The following is a 17,445-nucleotide window of genomic DNA, read 5'->3' on the forward strand; positions in this document are numbered from 1 at the left end:
AATAAATAAATATAATAACAACAATAAACGGCAAATAATAAAACTTAAGAAACCACATATAGTTGGTGGGTAGACAAATTATTTTTTTCAGATTAAAATGAACAAAGCATTATTAGAGCCCTGTAGACATGACAAAACACGATTATACTTTATACTTATACACGATTTATACTTTTTTTATTTACAACATATTGCGCAACTGCAGGGTCTTGAGACACATGCTAACTCGCAAACTAGACAGCTAGCGACCTAAACGGTAGCCTTCAAGTTATTTCCTTTAAACTTAAATAGCCAAAAACTTACCACTTCCACACGGATAGGGAGGATAACTATTAACAGTTATTTAACCTTTAACATGAACATTAATCAAACGTAATAATTTTTTCTGGGTACATGATACCATACAGCATCCATATCAAACTTGCGCGGGCCGCACTGACATTAAACTTTCACATCAACACGCGGCCTGCGACACTAGTCACTAGTTTGAGACCCCTGCCTTAAACTGTATTATGGAAAGCAGGAAGTGAACAAATGTAACATTTACTGATTGTAAAAGTACCAGATGGAAGGGTAGGATTTAATAAGCTTTGCTTCTTCCTACTCCTTTTGGACATGTGGAACTGTGAACTGATTATGGGATGCACTCAATTGTAATCTGATGCATGTTCAAATGAAATAAAACCATTACCATTACACAGGGTACACAAACATACTGTACACATGGATTCAATCGACCCGCAAGCGTGACACACAACCATGCGTGTGAAGAAATGAACGTGTAAATTAAACGAAAATAGCCTATAGTCATGTGACAGTAAGAGTGCTGACGGGGGGGAATAACATGTACCACATGACCTCTCAAGCATCTTTGATACCACTCTGAATTTGAATGAGTATAAAATTTCCGAAGTAAAGCCTATGAATTGTGTGGTTAGCACAGCTGCCTCATCGTCAGGCGGTTCTGGGTTCGAATCATGCATGTTCAGTTAAATGGAGGCGCTAAATTGTTTATATTTATGACTGTGAATGTTTGTTTGTATTTATGCATTCTGTGATTGACAGATCCTCTCATCCTAAGTCAGCTCGGATGGGCACTAGCTCACCGGTGACTCTCAACAATCAATGAACCGCTATAGGACCCATCCATATTCTAAACATATGCTGGAGCCTATCCCAGCTAACTTCGGCTGAGAGGCAGGGTACACCCTGGACTAGTCGCCAGCCAATCACAGGGCACAAATAGACAAACAACCATTCACACTCACATTCATACCTATGGACAATTTGGAGTCGCCAATTAACCTAGCATGCAAACTCCACACAGTGATGCTCAAGCAGAGATTCGAACCCAGGTCTTTCCGATATCCTGATTTCTCCATCCACCGTGCGGTATATGACTGTATAGATGTACCTAATCGCTGCAAACTTAACACTGAAGTATTTTCGATTGAAAACTGATAAAGTGTTATTTAGGGACTTGTTTACATTATGGTAGGTTGAAAATTTAAACATTTGAGATGGGATTCAATGCAATTGCTGAAAAACAAAGACATGCACATGCTTGTGTTTACACTGAACCATAGCGCGTTTTTTCGGAATATTCAAATTAATAAATCATCACTGTTTTGTGGTTGAGCACAGCCGCAAATTTAAGCAAATGTTACATATGAATTGTTTAAAACAAGCATTTGAGCATAAAAATAGAAACTAAAATACAAATATAAGGTATTTAGAAGATGCATTCAAAAACATGATATATGTACTCTACACTGGTCATAGGTGTCAGTAATTTACTGCAATATAAATATACTTCATTACAGGCTTTTCTGGCAGGTTGGAATTATCTCACAAGAGGCACAATAATTCCTAATAAAACTAAGGCTGGTAAAAATAGCCCGTTAACAGCGGTAACTAAATTATTTCATTAATTCCATTATATTTTTGTTTTGTGTAATTAACACACACACACGCATCCACAGTCACACCGAGTCTGGCGCTCTTTTAGAAATTTATTCTAACTTGAACTAGACTAGACTGAGAGATGCATAAACACCCCGGACATCGCAACAATGTCTTTATTATGCGTCTAACTGGGGTCTAAATAAACAAAAATGCAAAGAAAAACAACACTGGGATATTCTTTGTAACTCTTCATGAGGAAGTACTCTATGTTACATTTAAGTATGCTCGGAAATCCCACAAAATTCCCGAAGAACATGCAAATTCAACTTGAATGGTCTGGTGTCTTTGAATGCAACTCGTCATTGCTCATAGTAATGCAGTTAAAGTCTGATTCCAATATTCTGTTTTTAAAGAAACCAGTGTTAGGTAAATAGATTTTCAGATAGATTACATTTTTTTTTTCCAAAAATTAAAAAAATTTAAAAAAATTTAACATTTTCAGACATGTGGCATTTCTTAACTTGATGTAAATTTTCAGTGAATTTGGCGCCGTTAACACATACAAATATACAGTATGTAATCCTGCCCTATCATTTATCTTTCTTTCAATAAAATACAGTAAAAATTGGCATATTTTAGACAGTGTGACATGGTGATTAATCATGATTAATTAATTTGGGGGAAATGTGATTAATCTGATTCCAAATTTTAATCATTTGACAGCCCTAATTTTTTTAAAAAACACACACGCTACTGTTGCAGTAACTCAACTCTGAACCTCTGATGTCACTTCCTGTCTTCCTGTCATAGGAATTGTGTTTATTCCAATGCGGTGCAGGACAATAGAAATTAGCTGCAGGGCATAAATAGCTCTCAGGCTGCATTTTGGACACACGTTGTTTATAAAAGGCTACCTGACCTAAGATTATGTAGTTTGCTGAGATCAAGTGTCAGATTGTGTGTGTGTGTATGTGTGTGTGTGTGTGTGTGTGTGTGTGTGTACCCCAAGCATCTTGTAGAGGTAGTGATACTGCTGTCCGGTGGAGTACAGCAGGAAGGTTTTGACAAACAGCCAGGTGTTAGCTCCCAACCACAGCATCTACACACACATAATACACCAAACGGTTATCATACTCACATTGCGTACTACACATTGTGTACTACACATCATACTTATAGTCCCTCGTCAGAGCGTCCACGTAACTTCTGAGGGGGAATGACATGAAAACGTAGAAAAATGTCCACTTACCAGGACAAAGTGTTTTCCTCCCTCGTTGGCGAGCCAGCTCCGCACTGACACGACCATCATGCCCGAGGTTGTCGCCAAAGAGCCGGTATGGCTGAGGCGGAGACACACATCCGAACTCCGGCCGGAACTTTAACTTATGTACATTAGAGAGAGAGAGAGAGAGAGAGAGCGGGAGAGGGAGAAAAAAGGAGGGGGGGTTGCCTCCATCCTGCGCACACAAAACTCAAGAGTAAAAATTTACGACCACATTTTCTTTCAAACGTCGAGCAAGAATGCCTTTTGGTAAAAAAAAAAAAAAAAGAAGACAAAGAACATGAACTACAATCAACTGTGTAAGGCAACATATATAAATATGGCCACTAGAGGGCGCCCTTATCCACACTAGTCAACTTTCATGTTATCAATATACTGGTTCTCTAATATGTGTACTTGATATTTAAAATATATTAAAATAAGTATCCGAACATGAAAGGTACATATTTGTTGTGTTAGGTTTATTGTAGATTAGATTAGATTCAACTTTATTGTTATTGCTCATGTCACTTGTACACAACAAAATGCAGTTCGCATCCAACCAGAAGTGCAAATTTATAAATACCTTATTAGTAAATAAATGAAGAAATAGAATAGAACTGTAAATGGACAGATATATGTACAAACTATAACAGGCTATGACTATGATATGGCTATTGCAGATTATACAGATTATAAACAGTATATGCACAGTATGAATGTGACAATATATAATAACAGTAATATGTACAGTAGTGCAATGAGTCGTGAAATTATATGATACAGTGTGGATATAAATGACTATAGCATGGTTATTGCAGATTATACAGATTATATTATATATTGTAACAAGGAGACACAGAAAAAGAATGTTATTTGTTACTTGATTTATAGTTGCATTGAATTAAACATATTACAATCCCCAAAAGAGAGCACTTTAAGCATATAATAATTTTATATGATTATAATATAATTATTTTTATTTGGAATAAAGTTAATTGTTTGAGAATTTTTCATATTTTATATAACAATTTAATATTTTAGAACCCTTGTTGTGTTTTCTATATATATATTTATGTTTGTTTTCGTGTTTACTACATTTTAGTTTCAACTGTGGTTGTTAAAGTGCTTTTTTTTACATAATGAAACGCATCAAAATAGTCTCCTACAAACTTAACTACATATTTTTGTTCAAGTGGTTTGAAATTCAGTCAGAGAAAAAGTCAAAAATATTATTTGTTTTCATTGCCATCTAGCGTCTGTAAAAGGAACTGCTGCAGGTGACAGCTTGATATATTGTAGTGTAGTTCACACAATACGAAGAATATGTTCTGGTGATTATGTGCATTAATGAACATGTTAATGTAACATATGTAGTAATTGAGAAAGTTTGTGACCACAGTAAAAAGGGGTCGGCCACAATCTTACCTGCATACTTCAGAGTACCAGAGGGTCCAGGTCGTGGAGGGAAGACAGATTGCAACCTTTCACTTCTGTGCCCTCGTCTCTGGCAGTAGCCGCAGTGACCCATGTGGTGATGGAGGAGGTGAGGATGGACTTAAATGATGAAGGTGTAAAATTGCACCATCATTTTCGCTGGCAGGCTTAACGTCTTCAGCTGCTGCAGGAAATAAATACATCCTTTGCTGGACTTTTTTTGATGAGGGAGCAGATGTTCAACTCCCACTTGAGGACACCAGACGGTCTGTTCCAAATCTGAAGGTGGACTCGTCTCCCTCAGTGATCAGCCCAATGAGGGTCGTGTCATCCGTAGACTGTTGAGTGGAGATGCAGCTTTTGGTGTACAGGGAAAAGAGGAGTTAATGTTTTCATGTAATGGAACCTTGGTTAGTGTCCGCCCCTGGTTAGCATGTTCTTTGGTTAACATCAAGTAGTTATTGTGACTAGGTTTTTTTTTTTCCAAGAGACAAATTACATGCCGAGTATGACAAATTCATACATATTGATACCACGCCCCAACCCCAAGGGGGGACCCACCCCACTATTTGAGAAGCACTGGTGTATAATGGAACCTTGGTTAGTGTCCGCCCCTGGTTAGCATGTTCTTTGGTTAACATCAAGTAGTTATTGTGGCTAGTTTTTTTTTTTTCAAGAAACAAATTACATGCTGAGTATGACAAATTCATACATATTGACACCCCGCCGCACCCACCCCACTATTTGAGAAGCACTGGCGTATAATGGAACCTTGGTTAGTGTCCGCTCTGGTTAGCATGTTCTTTGGTTAACATCAAGTAGTTATTGTGCCTTGTTTTTTTTTTGTTTTTTTTCAAGAGACAAATTACATGCTGAGTATGACAAATTCATACATATTGACACCCCGCCACACCCCCAAGGGGGGACCCACTCCACTATTTGAGAATCACTGGCGTATAATGTGGTGCACATCTTGTTGTGTTATGACTACACAATGTGAGTCAATCTACATTCTTAACACATTTTTTAAATCACAAAAGAAGTTGTTGTTAGCATTGTTAGCATCTTCTTGGCTCGCAAACAAAATAGCAACCAAAACCAGAAGTTAAGTCACCCGTCTCCGTTTTCATCAGTGGTTGACTCTCAACCACTGATGAAACACAAACACAAAAAGCTTTTATCGTTTGATCATTTTAGATCTAAATGCATATTATGATTATGATAATGTGTTTTATTCAACAATACAAGGCAAAAAAATCACAAGATTATTCCATATTATTATTATTTTATTTAGTTTCACGTTGTTGATATTTTTACATGGTCTTGTCCTACTGTATTTATGGATGGTTAAGTTTGTTGATACAAATATTTGTTGTTTGCCTAAAAAATAATGTGTTTTATTCAACAATACAAGGCAAATGACAAAATTATTCCATATTATTATTTTGCTCAGTTTCATGTTTTTTTTTACATGGTCTTGTCCTACTGTATTTATGGACGGTGAAGTTTGTTGACACAAATATTTGTTGTTTGCCTAAAAAATGTGTTTTATTCAACAATATAAGGGAAAAATCACAAATTTATTCCATGAGTTTGAAAATTTCGGTTATCGTTTTCAGCAATTTTGTCCCTGTATTTATTTGGCACCCACATTTATAGCCGCCTATCGACAACTAGCTAGCCGCCAAGCTTCTACTTCCGGTAACTCACTGTCTGTACTGCCATCTAGTGGCTGTAAAAAGCCCTACATTATCTCTCTCTCTCTCTCTCTCCCTCTGGAGTTTAGCTGTGACTTCTATTCCATTCAACAGAGAGATAGAGACAGAGTGGAACAATCCTCCGTTTAGCAATCATGTCGAAACGGAGTGGCAAATTAGTTCGATGGATGTTGTGGGTTGTGGCTGTGCTAGCTTTGTTTTTTCTGGGATTCCTCATAGGTGAGTTTGGCTAAAGTAAACATATACACAAAACGCACACTTACTAGAAGGTGTACGTTGACATATTGGGACTTTTGTGTCGTGAGCTAGCTAACCAAGTGTGTGTGTTTTTTTAAATTGAAATTACTAGAAAACTACGGTATTTGGCACAACCGTGTTATGGTTGGAACTTTGAATATTGTAACATATATTACTTGAGTGTGATCCTTTGTCATTCCTAACTTACAGTCATTTTCTTTTGCATATATTGTGCAAACTTTGACATATTGCATGTGTTACACTTCCATGCCACACACATTTGCAGGTTGGTTTGCAAAGCCTGCACATCCAGAAAACACAAACACTCCCTCCAGTCAGTATTTGCAGGAGTTACTGGAAGAAATGCAGCCTAGTCAGATAAGAGAGCATCTCAGGTAAGTAGGGAACTCTCCTATCTACCATTATTCCAAGACATGCAAATTTTTTAGGGAACTGGAATCCTCCTCTCCTTCACACGCTTTCAGCAGTCCCACCACTGAACTGCTAAATTTACTCCCCTCAAAGGAAATTTACACGCCTCCCCCATCTGGCCGGCACGGAACAGAATCTGAAGTATGCAGAGCAGATTCAGAAGGAGTGGCAGGAGTTTGGGTTGGACTCTGTAGAGATGGTGCCGTACGATGTCCTGCTGTCCTACCCCAACGCATCGCAGCCCAATTATATTGCAATAGTGGACGCAAACGGCGATGAGGTACAGGGGCGCACATACTGTATCCTGCACAAAATACGTATCTTCAACTCTTTGTCTGCTCAGTCTTATCTTGAGGTCAATAGAGTCGTGACCGTTTTAGTATTTAGTCTGCTGACATTTATGGCGTTTATATCCCGTGGAGATTAACTATGCTATATGAGACAACGTTGTAAGAGAGGAGGCCAAAGGTTTGAGATGAAGCACATGTTGCATGAGTAGAGATGCTGTCACAATCACAACACAATAATTGTCTAAAATCTAATTTAATTTCTCAGATTTTTACCACATCCTTGGCTGAGCCCGTTCCCGAGGGTTATGAAGACATCGCCGACATTGTCCCCCCATACAGCGCCTTCTCTCCCAAAGGACAACCTGAGGTGCAGAAAGCAATAACAGCTTGGTCATGCTGATACACCGCAAGCGTAATCAATGAGAATTCGCTTTTGTGTTTTCTTTTTGTGCAGGGCGATCTGGTGTATGTCAACTATGGCCGAACTGAAGACTTCTTCCAGTTGGAGAGGCAGATGGGAATTAATGTGACTGGGAAGATCGTCATTGTCAGATATGGGAAAATATTTCGAGGCAATAAGGTAGGAAATTTGTAGAAATTGCCTTCCTTCCCTCGCTGGACCAGTGAGGCAAATCTGAAAAAAAAAAAACAGTCCCATTGTTAATAAAGTGGAACGTTCTGGCTGTAAACAAAAAAACGGACAAATGTTACTGCAAAACAGGCGTTTATAGTTTTACAATTATAATTTTACATGCAGAAAACAATTCAGAACATATAAGTAATGAAGGAAAGAGATTACGGGCACCAACTTCCTGTTGTGCCGTGAATTATTTATTTACTTTAACTGCATCTCAGGTCTTTGCTTTTCTTTTTATCATGGCTGCAAAATAACCCGAAACGGAGTCAAAGAATGTTGCAAGTGCCAGCATATGATAAAGAACACTTTTGAATTCATGAAATAACTCGTGATAAAACAGGAAGATGGTGTCCGTGTTTACTTTGCATTGAGAGTCAACAGCTGATCATAGACAAGTGACAATTCCGGTTGCCGAAACCATCGATGTTGTTTGGTCTAGAGACGGTGTCACTGAGGAAAAGACAGGAAGCAGGTATCAGAGATGAGGATGCTGAGGTCCACATTGGGAGTGACCAGGATGGATAGGATCAGGAAGAAGTAGGGGGACATCAGAGGGACATTACATGTTAGAGGCCTTGGAGATAATTATAATAACACAGTTGGACTGATGCAGCGACACGCTTCATATTCTATGCTAATCGGAAAGTGTACGCAAACCAAGGCAAAATTCTTGTCTACATTAACCAAAAAACACACTAACCGAAGAGACAGAAGAAGAGGATTGTGTTAGCAAACTAAGGATGCAAACTTTTTGTGATAAAAATACTATAATAACACAGTTGGACTGACGCAGCGACACGCTTCATATTCTATGCTAATCGGAAAATGTACACAAACCAAGGCAAAATTCTTGTGTACATTAACCAAAAAAAACAAAAAAAAAACCACACTAACCGGGGCGCTATACTGACATGAAACACATTGAAGCTGAAATCTGCCTGGACAATAAAAACAACATTGTTACGACCAAAATATCACTCTCTACTGTCACTCTCTCTCCTCCATCAGGTGAAGAATGCCATGTTAGCCGGCGCAAAAGGAATTATTTTGTTCTCTGATCCAGCAGATTACAGTGCTGAAGGAGTCAAGGTATTTTGCTTGTATAATAATGGTATACTCCACTCTATTTTGAACATTTCAAAACAAAACATTTTTGTTTTTGCTTTTGGCATATGTAGCCCTACCCTGAAGGTTGGAACCTTCCAGGTGGTGGAGCTCAAAGAGGAAACGTTATGAACCTGAATGGAGCAGGAGATGCGCTCACACCCGGATACCCAGCTAAAGGTACAAGTACAGTATGTATACTTTTTCCGATGGGATTTACTGACATGGGAATTACTGTACAATACCCTTACAGAATATACCCATAGAACATCTCCTGAAGATGGAGTGGGACTTCCTAGCATTCCCGTGCATCCTATCGGCTACCATGATGCATTTCACCTCCTTAAGTATTTTTTTTTCTTATTTGCCTTTGATGATGCTGGTGGAATTTTTAATCAAACTCAACAAAGTCACTCAACAGGAACATGGGAGGACCAACTCCACCAAGCAACTGGAAAGGCGCTTTAAACGTTTCCTACAGGATTGGTCCAGGTTTCACAGATGACGTAAAGAACCAGTGAGTGCTTCAATTCGGATAATTTGTGTCCACTTTCCTGTAGTTGCCCCGTCACCGCGCTACTATGCATGTGTTTGCATTGTCTTGTTTGTTGTTGCACTTTTTGTCTGGCTTTTGGCTAATGAGCTGGTGGCAAGCAGCCAAATGACACACAATGGAGGCTTTGTACGTCCTATTTGGGGGGGAAACATACATTCCCACAATATTTGTTTGACATAACATTTAAATTGAAGTGTGAAGATCTTCTCACATTCCCAAAAAAGTCATCTTTTTTTTTTTTTTTAATGACACACCACAGCCTCACTGGTTGTGTGTGGATCTTTTTGCTGTAGGTCAGTGCGCATGAACATCTATACCAACATCAAGGTGACCAGAATCTACAACGTCATTGGAAGGATTCGAGGCACTCTTGAGCCAGGTACAACCACCTGACCCCAAAGTTTAACTCCTTTATGTGCAGCATTAAAAAGACACTGGCTTCCTGTCACAGCTATGGCTGCCCCGAGAGGGCCACTTGTAACTGTCAATATTTATGAATATAACTATAGCCTAATTAATTTGCTAATTATATTTTTTACGAACAAATTAATTGATAACTTGCTTTGAAATGGTAATTGAAGTGGGCTTTCACGGGCCACATCTTGCCCCTGGGCCTTGAGTTTGACACATGGTCTAGTGCAGGGGTCTCAAACTCAATTTACATGGGGGCCACCGGAGCTAGGTTCTGGGTGAAGCCGGGCCACATCAGGTTTTCAAAAAAAAAAAAACCAAAACGCATTTATTAAAAACTGGAAAAAAAAATCTATAAAAAAAAATACATTCAATGCTTTTGCTTCTGCTATACCCTACACTTTTTCAGTTTCAGTGTATTTTCCCTTTTATTCCAAATAATTTCCTGCATTTATTTGTACCCTAGCGTCATAAGCCTTTAGCTTCATTGCTAATCCAAAGCAAAACAGGGCAGGGTAACAGGGTGTGGCAACAGTATGGGCGGGGCAAAATCATGTTAATTGTGTCCGGTGTGCACACAGCTTTAAGCTGTCATTTCAACATTAAACTTTGGTATCAAGGTGGGGGGGCTCAAACTAGCGTCGGCCCGCGGGCCGTGAGTTTGAGACCCCTGGTCTAGTGCTTTGATGCGTTACAGCCTTATCACCCAGCTGCTAAAATCTGAATTATTTTGTTTGGCGCATTAAAAAAAAAGGGCAGAGATATGAAATGACGGTACCGTTTGTCAAACATTTTGGACTAGACAGGTATGTGATTCTTGGCGGACACCGGGATGCGTGGGTTTTTGGAGGAATTGATCCCATGTCGGGAGCTGCTGTGGTCCATGAAGTCGTTCGCAGTGCCGGCAAGTTTGTCAGTAAAGGTAAGGCTATCTATCGAGCCATCTTCAACTATCAGGAGAGAATATTTACTTTATAATAACAAATCTGTTTATGTGTCTGTGTGCAGGCTGGAGGCCGAGAAGAACAATAATATTTGCCAGCTGGGATGCAGAGGAATTTGGACTGCTGGGCTCCACAGAATGGGCAGAGGTAGGACTTTGGCAATGTTTTCTCTTCTTCTTAGTGGTAGAGTTTGGGACCGTGAAGCTTGGCTTGCTATTTCACTGTGGTGTATGCGAGTGCGATAGTGGAGTCAAGTACTATATTTAGTCTGCTGCTTAAACATCATCATAATAATTAATGGATTAGATTTTTATATAGGTGCAAGGTGGTCGAGTGGCTTGGTTTCCTCCCACATTCCAAAAACATGCCAAGTTAATTGTCCATAGGTATGAATGTGAGTGTGAATGGTTGTTTGTCTATATGTGCCCTGTGATTGGCTGGCCACCAGTCCAGGGTGTACCCCGCCTCTCGCCCCAAGAAAGCTGGGATAGGCTCCAGCACCCCCCCCCCCCCACCCTCGTGAGGATAAGCGGTAGAAAACGAATTATTGATAATTTTATATAGCACTTTTCAAGTCAAGAGAACCCATTAATCACTTATCAGTCACACACTGGTGGTGGTTTTCTATATCTGTAGTCACAGCTGCCATGGGGTAGTCTGATGGAAAAATGGCTGCCAATTCGCATCTACGGCATCTCCACCAAACATTCCTTCCTTCCATGTCTCAAGGTTAATTAAATGCACTGTAACTATCTTTACAATTTTAATGTTAATACTGAAATTGTACGTATGAGAAATGTTATTGCGCAAGAAACAGACTATGACAACGATTCAGTCCGCATTCCTCAACAGGACAATGCCAAGCTGCTTCAGGAGAGAGCTGTGGCCTACATCAATGCAGACTCTGGCATTGAGGGTGAGGAAAATATTCCTTGTCAAGATTACTGCGTATATTATATTGAATATAACCTGTGTGTGTGTTTCTGTTATTTCAAGGTATGTATACGTTGAGGGTTGACTGCACTCCATCTTTACACACACTTGTGTATGACCTCACCAAGCAGGTAAATATACCTAATCTTTCAATTTAAATGTTATACCTGAGGGAGCATGCAATAGGTTGCTCACATCATGAAAGATTAGTTGAGTGTTGTTTGACACTTCCTGCTTTCTTTGTGTGTTTGTCTGTCTGTGCAGTTGGCCAGTCCAGAGTTAGACGAGGAAGGACTTTCTCTGTATGAAAGTTGGCATAAGAAAGACAACTGGACGAACGACCGTGACGCACCCAGGCAAGTTATATATGAAAGTCCTTGAATGCGTCAACAGGTCTGGCCAAGATAAGCACTTTGTCACTTCAGGACAACGTTCCAAAATGACAACTTCCAAACAAGACAAATTACATCAAAACTCTGAAATCCAGATCTTCCCTCAACACTCCCGTACCACAACATATTGTAAAAGTACCAGATGGAGGGGTAGGATTTAATAAGCTTTGCTTCTTCCTACTCCTTTTGGACATGTGGAACTGTGAACTGATTATGGGATGCACTCAATTGTAATCTGATGCATGTTCAAATGAAATAAAACCATTAGCATTACATCACAGCTGCCTAATGCAGGACATATTGTAGCTCCTCCTTTAGTCGCCTTTTATAACACGCAGAGGATTGGACACATTTCTTGTTTTTTTCCCCTCCATCATCAAATTCAGAATATTAAAACATCAGCTGCTTTGAGTTATGGGATTCTGTTTGGGCAAGCGTAATTGTCAGATGAAAGCACTGGAACTCAGTCAAGGTGAACTCAAATATCTCATTGTGCCTTTGCAATCATCAGTCAAACAATCAAGGATGTCATCTAAGAAATGTCTGAGTCAGTATTTCTTCTACCTGGTCTTCTGTAGGATCAACAAACTGGGCTCGGGAAGTGATTTTGAAGCTTATTTTGTCCGTCTGGGAATTGCAGCAGGCAGAGCAAGATACACCAAGAACTGGGTAATATTATTTAGCACTTTGCTGTAGCGTGGCTGCACGTCAGGTACTATTTTGGATGCAAAGCTATGCACGTTTGTGTGCTTGTTATCTCTCCAGTGCAGTGCACTCACCAGCCATACATAACATGAACACCTTTATAGTCTAACGCAGAGGTGTCCAGACTTTTTCCACCCAGGCCCACTTTCATGTGTTTGCAGAAAACAGAGCGATACAGCAGTTTCCCCGTCTATCACACCGTGTATGAAACCTTTGAGGTTGTGGAGAAGTTTTACGACCCTACCTTCAGAAGACTTCGCACTGTGGCCCAAATGAGAGGGGGGCTCACTTTCCTCCTGGCGGATTCACAGATCATCCCTCTCGATGCCAACCAGTACGCCCTCTCTCTCCAAAAGTATGCAAGGAGCATTGCAGTCTTAGGACAGGGACACATGGAGGAGATGCAGAAATACAAGGTGTCATTTGGTAAGTCCCAGTACTACATTACATTAATTTCAATGCTTAGTCTTTTTACAGCGTAGTCACGATTTGTGCATATTTGTTTTACAGATTCCTTGTTTTCAGCAGTGGAAAACTTCACAGTGGCTGCAAGGGACTTTCATGAGCGCCTACAAAACATAAACACGGCAGAGTAATGAGACAGTTGTGTCCTAAAATGTCAGCTTGCACGCTTAATTAACCCAATTTGTGATTTTTTTGTGTGCATCAGTACTCTGCAGGTACGTGCAATGAATGATCAGCTCATGTATCTTGAGAGAGCCTTTATAGACCCCCTGGGATTACCTGGCCGACCTTTCTACAGGTATAACTGTCGACCATGTGCATGTATTGTGGACTGTATAAAACAATCCAAGGTAGTGTAAGATAGTAAACAATACAGCAGTATCCTAATCATAAAGCACAGGTTATTCTTATGGCGTTTGACTGTATACTGCTGGACTTTGACGTCATCCTCCTGATGATCTTGTTTTCAGGCATGTGATATTCGCTCCGAGCAGCCATAATAAATACGCAGGGGAGTCATTCCCTGGGATTTATGACGCATTGTTCAACATCGAGGACTCAGCAGACCAGGAGAAGGCCTGGAACGAAGTCAAGAGACAAATCAGCATAGCAGCATTCACTGTCCACGCGGCTGCCATGACGCTTACGCCGCCTGCGTGACGTAGCCATGAACATCTTCTTGCACCGTGGCATTAAATGAGCCGGAAAAGACGAGAAGAGGAACCGCTCTGCAAATCACAAAAGGTGCACTGTGAGGTAGAAATGATAAATCACTGTTTGAGACTTCTGATCACACTCTAGTAAAATACATTTTTATAAATCAATCTTCTGTAAAGACGTTAGAAGTGGGATTCATATTGGACCGATCACCTGTCAATCACACCACACACTAGTGGTTCTTTTCCTGAACTGGTGGCTCGAGAGCCATTACTAAATAATGTATTGACCCAATGTCTGTGAATGCATCTGATGGTGGGTCCCACACCCGAACCAGTTGAGAACCACTCATATAGACAATAATTCATTCACATTCACGTACATACTGCAGAGTATTTAATAAGCAGTACACTATGTGCATAAACAAGTGACCTCTTACCTCTTCAGTACATTGCTCTGCTGCATCCAGTCCAATATTTTGCAGGATGTAGGGTTAAATTATAACAAAATAAAAATTCAACAAAGCAGAAAATCAGATAAGAGGGATCAAAAGCTGCCCTCAAATCTAAATGCATGAATTCCCCTTAATGTGTGATATCAGATGTATTTTAAAGTAGTCAATTTAGACTGGACTACTGTATACCTGAGGAAAACATGCAGAATAATCACTAGTCGTTTTCAGACATTTTATTGTTGAAGACAAAACTGTAAGAACCATAAAGGTGCATTAAAAGTGAGCGTTTGCTTGGGTGAAGTACGAAGGCCATTTTTCCCCCGTCACATCATCTGTGGAATAAATTAATCAGATTAGAAGAATTTTGTGTATCCCTTTTGTTGCATCCCTACCAAAAACATACTGTATAATCGTGCTAACCGACAGATTGCAGCAGCAGTTTGCAGGCGTAATTACTTCAGTTATTACGGTTGCGTGACGGCAAATGCTGTGAAAGTCACTCAAAATGAGCCAATTAAATTGTTTCTTTGCCAAACTATGAGAAGCATGGCTTGCTCAACAGGAAAAGCGAACGTTTGAAAGTGAACGGACGGACCAAATGTTTGTTCAATCTTCCAGAATCCAGTGTCCAGGCTACCTAAAACATCCTACATTTAAGAGAACCGGGATTCAAACCGTGGAGCCGTGGAGACTTTGCAGACCTTCTGACGGTTTGTGGGGAGTTCCTGGTCTCCTGAGAGTGCACTTGGGGTGACTTGAAGCTGCCACACCTGCCCCCTCGTCCCACTGCAGCCGGCATGTTTTCTTTGGCCAGCACATCAGCGGGAGGCCTCTTTGAGGTTTTGCCTGGCGATTTGCGGGTGGAGCTCCGTAGCTTACTGAGGCCTTTTTTCAGATAGCTGTTGTTTTTCTTTGGGGTGTTGTCGATTGTGAACATCATGGATTGTCTCCGGTCAGCCTGAGAATAAAATGTGGAAGATGATAATGTAGTTGAATTCTCTTGAAGCAACAGAGTCTACAATAAGTAGAGTACTTGGCTGCCACCAGCAGAAGTGCTGTTCATTCAGCCTCAAGTAATGACAACATGAATGACAACATGATGTCAGACATGATCAGGGGATTTTCGTCAAAGGCCCATCCCATATATCCCGTACTCAAACCAGATTTGTTGTATAAACGTTGAATCTCAAACATACTGGACTGAGGGCAGGGTGAAGTTGAGCGCTGGAGGGTCCACTGTTGATGTTCTTGTTTTTGGAAGTGAGGGGACGAGGGAAGCAGCTGGCCTTCAACTTTTTCTGTTAAAAAAAAAAAAAGGTGACACCAAACAGTCCTCAACCATTGCACCAGAGAACCACATGACAGAAGATGTTTTAGATGGGCGCAGAAAATCCAAAATAAACACAAACCAACCTCAGGTGACGACTGATGGACAGATAAAGTCGATGCCGACCGCTTTGTGATTTTCGGACTGATTTACACCATTTGTACCTTTGCAGTTTCTACACTGAGGTTAGAGACGTTTCTTATGTTGTCCCAGGACAATGATGTGCCTTTGCTTGGACTAAATCTGCAATGCTCTAAAGAAGAAATGAGGGAGGTTTGTTATCAAATAATCACAAAAGGTGGAATAGTTTACAATTTTAGTGGAAATTACTGCAAATCATTGCATTCAACACCCAAGTGAAAAAAAAAAAAGGTATGTGATACACCCATCTGTTTCCAAGTGTGCTGACAGTTAGTACATGAAAGAAGAAGGATACTTAAAAAAAAAAAAAAGACAGACACTTACGTTCAACAAATTCTGCAATGACTTTAAAGCGCTCTTCAATTGTGGTAAATGAAGGCGGGTTTGGCTCCTTTTTCCTGAAAATAGCAGAAACAAACCCCACTGTGTTTTAATGCCCCCTACACTTATTACTTTACATCCATCTACTAGTATTTACTAGTATTTCTAATACTCACAGCTTGAAAACAACATGAAGCAACAACTCCCCATCTTGTAACGCTTCAATATTAACATCTCGGTGGCAAGAGTGTATAGTCCTGACCTGGAAAAACAACATAGAAGTTGGGTCAGTAACCCTAATGATAAGAACTAATGTACAATATAGCAACGTACCCATCTGAGAAGAGCCTTAACCCCGCCATTAAGTGTCATCTTGGCGGACCATTTATCGCAAAGGGGTTTGAACCTGTGACCAGGAGATTATTATTAGCTACACAGAAAAAGTTCGGCTTGTCGTAATTTGTCATATGACGCTAGTTAGGTGTCTTAACACAATTACTGGCCTAACTAGAAAATATTAACGCCTTAAAACTGGTCGACTCACCTTTGAAGTTAAGTGCTGTATATAATCTTGTATATGCCTCCTCGTTATCCGAACGCTCTGTTTACCCACAAAACTACCGCGATTAGACAAATTGAAAACCGGTGTTTCCGTAAAATTAGCCAATAAGGGCTTGTTCTTCTTCTTCCTGGTTTTTACTGGCGTTTAACAAGCAACTTTTAGTGTGCGTTACCGCCATCTACCGGTAAGGAATGTGGATAAAGACGATAAAAAAATAAAATTAAATAATGAACTACAATAGAATAAAACAACAAAATAAGATTAATGCTAACAATGTTAACAAGTAAATCATTTTATCTAAACCCGTTTCCCTTAAGGACTTCTGTTTTAAGGATCTATTTAGATATGTATGTCCAAACCTCAATTCCGCGTTTGAAAAAGGGCTACAGAGATTGATAAAAAGCCGGAAGTGACCAGAACATGGCAGTTGTTTTCTCAAACCGGATGTTGGACTGAACCACCAGACGGGAAATATGCTGAAATATATTTTAACATAAATTAACAACTATAATAACAATCACTGCCCCTCCGTTCTATCTAAATTATGAATAAGATT

At 39.9% G+C, this 17,445-nt stretch overlaps 3 protein-coding genes across 4 annotated transcripts in view; 1 reads left to right on the forward strand and 2 right to left on the reverse strand.

Moving 5' to 3' along the window:
• LOC131134747 (NADPH oxidase 4) overlaps positions 1-3,302 on the reverse strand; it is a 34,115-nt gene extending 30,813 nt beyond the window's left edge. The window contains exons 1-2 of the mRNA XM_058080326.1: positions 3,155-3,302; positions 2,909-3,004 (exon numbers count right to left, since the gene is read on the reverse strand). Of these exons, the coding sequence (XP_057936309.1) occupies positions 2,909-3,004; positions 3,155-3,214 (156 nt within the window). The 5' untranslated portion in view covers positions 3,215-3,302. The remainder of the gene's footprint in view (positions 1-2,908; positions 3,005-3,154) is intronic.
• Positions 3,303-6,395: 3,093 nt separating this feature from the next.
• Positions 6,396-15,643, forward strand: naalad2 (N-acetylated alpha-linked acidic dipeptidase 2). The gene is made up of 20 exons (XM_058080094.1): positions 6,396-6,540; positions 6,845-6,953; positions 7,084-7,270; positions 7,546-7,647; positions 7,735-7,860; positions 8,926-9,006; positions 9,096-9,201; positions 9,275-9,368; positions 9,443-9,538; positions 9,871-9,956; positions 10,791-10,910; positions 10,997-11,079; positions 11,785-11,848; positions 11,929-11,996; positions 12,130-12,221; positions 12,836-12,926; positions 13,124-13,388; positions 13,473-13,554; positions 13,633-13,725; positions 13,898-15,643. The coding sequence occupies exons 1-20, from the start codon at positions 6,456-6,458 to the stop codon at positions 14,085-14,087; spliced, it is 2,220 nt and encodes a 739-aa protein (XP_057936077.1). The 5' UTR covers positions 6,396-6,455; the 3' UTR covers positions 14,088-15,643.
• On the reverse strand, positions 14,678-17,281 carry LOC131134615 (uncharacterized). Of its 2 annotated transcripts, none has more exons than XM_058080095.1 (8): positions 16,872-17,281; positions 16,661-16,733; positions 16,504-16,589; positions 16,331-16,404; positions 16,030-16,118; positions 15,735-15,836; positions 15,214-15,496; positions 14,678-14,870 (listed from the first exon to the last, which is right to left on the reverse strand). In XM_058080095.1, exons 2-8 carry the CDS (start codon positions 16,697-16,699, stop codon positions 14,812-14,814), a joined length of 732 nt encoding a protein of 243 aa, XP_057936078.1. In that variant the 5' UTR covers positions 16,700-16,733; positions 16,872-17,281; the 3' UTR covers positions 14,678-14,811. The 2 variants fall into 2 exon arrangements, with proteins under 2 accessions (XP_057936078.1, XP_057936079.1); XM_058080096.1 differs by having other exon boundaries at positions 14,741-14,870; positions 15,240-15,496.
• Between the last annotated feature and the right edge of the window lie 164 nt (positions 17,282-17,445).

The sequence above is a fragment of the Doryrhamphus excisus genome, chromosome 8 (assembly GCF_030265055.1).
Source record: "Doryrhamphus excisus isolate RoL2022-K1 chromosome 8, RoL_Dexc_1.0, whole genome shotgun sequence".
Classification (NCBI taxonomy): Eukaryota; Metazoa; Chordata; class Actinopteri; order Syngnathiformes; family Syngnathidae; genus Doryrhamphus; species Doryrhamphus excisus.

Bases quoted from the DNA above. Each gene is read 5' to 3' on its own strand.
- naalad2 (XM_058080094.1), top strand. From the start codon at position 6,456: ATGTCGAAACGGAGTGGCAAATTAGTTCGATGGATGTTGTGGGTTGTG. The intron at 11,997-12,129 runs GTAAATATACCT...CTGTCTGTGCAG, and splicing joins TGTATGACCTCACCAAGCAG to TTGGCCAGTCCAGAGTTAGA. The intron at 12,222-12,835 runs GCAAGTTATATA...GGTCTTCTGTAG, and splicing joins AACGACCGTGACGCACCCAG to GATCAACAAACTGGGCTCGG.
- LOC131134615 (XM_058080095.1), bottom strand. From the start codon at position 16,699: ATGACACTTAATGGCGGGGTTAAGGCTCTTCTCAGATGG. The intron at 16,119-16,330 runs GTAAGTGTCTGT...TTTCTTCTTTAG, and splicing joins CATTGCAGAATTTGTTGAAC to AGCATTGCAGATTTAGTCCA. The intron at 15,837-16,029 runs GTACAAATGGTG...TTTTTTTAACAG, and splicing joins TCAGTGTAGAAACTGCAAAG to AAAAAGTTGAAGGCCAGCTG.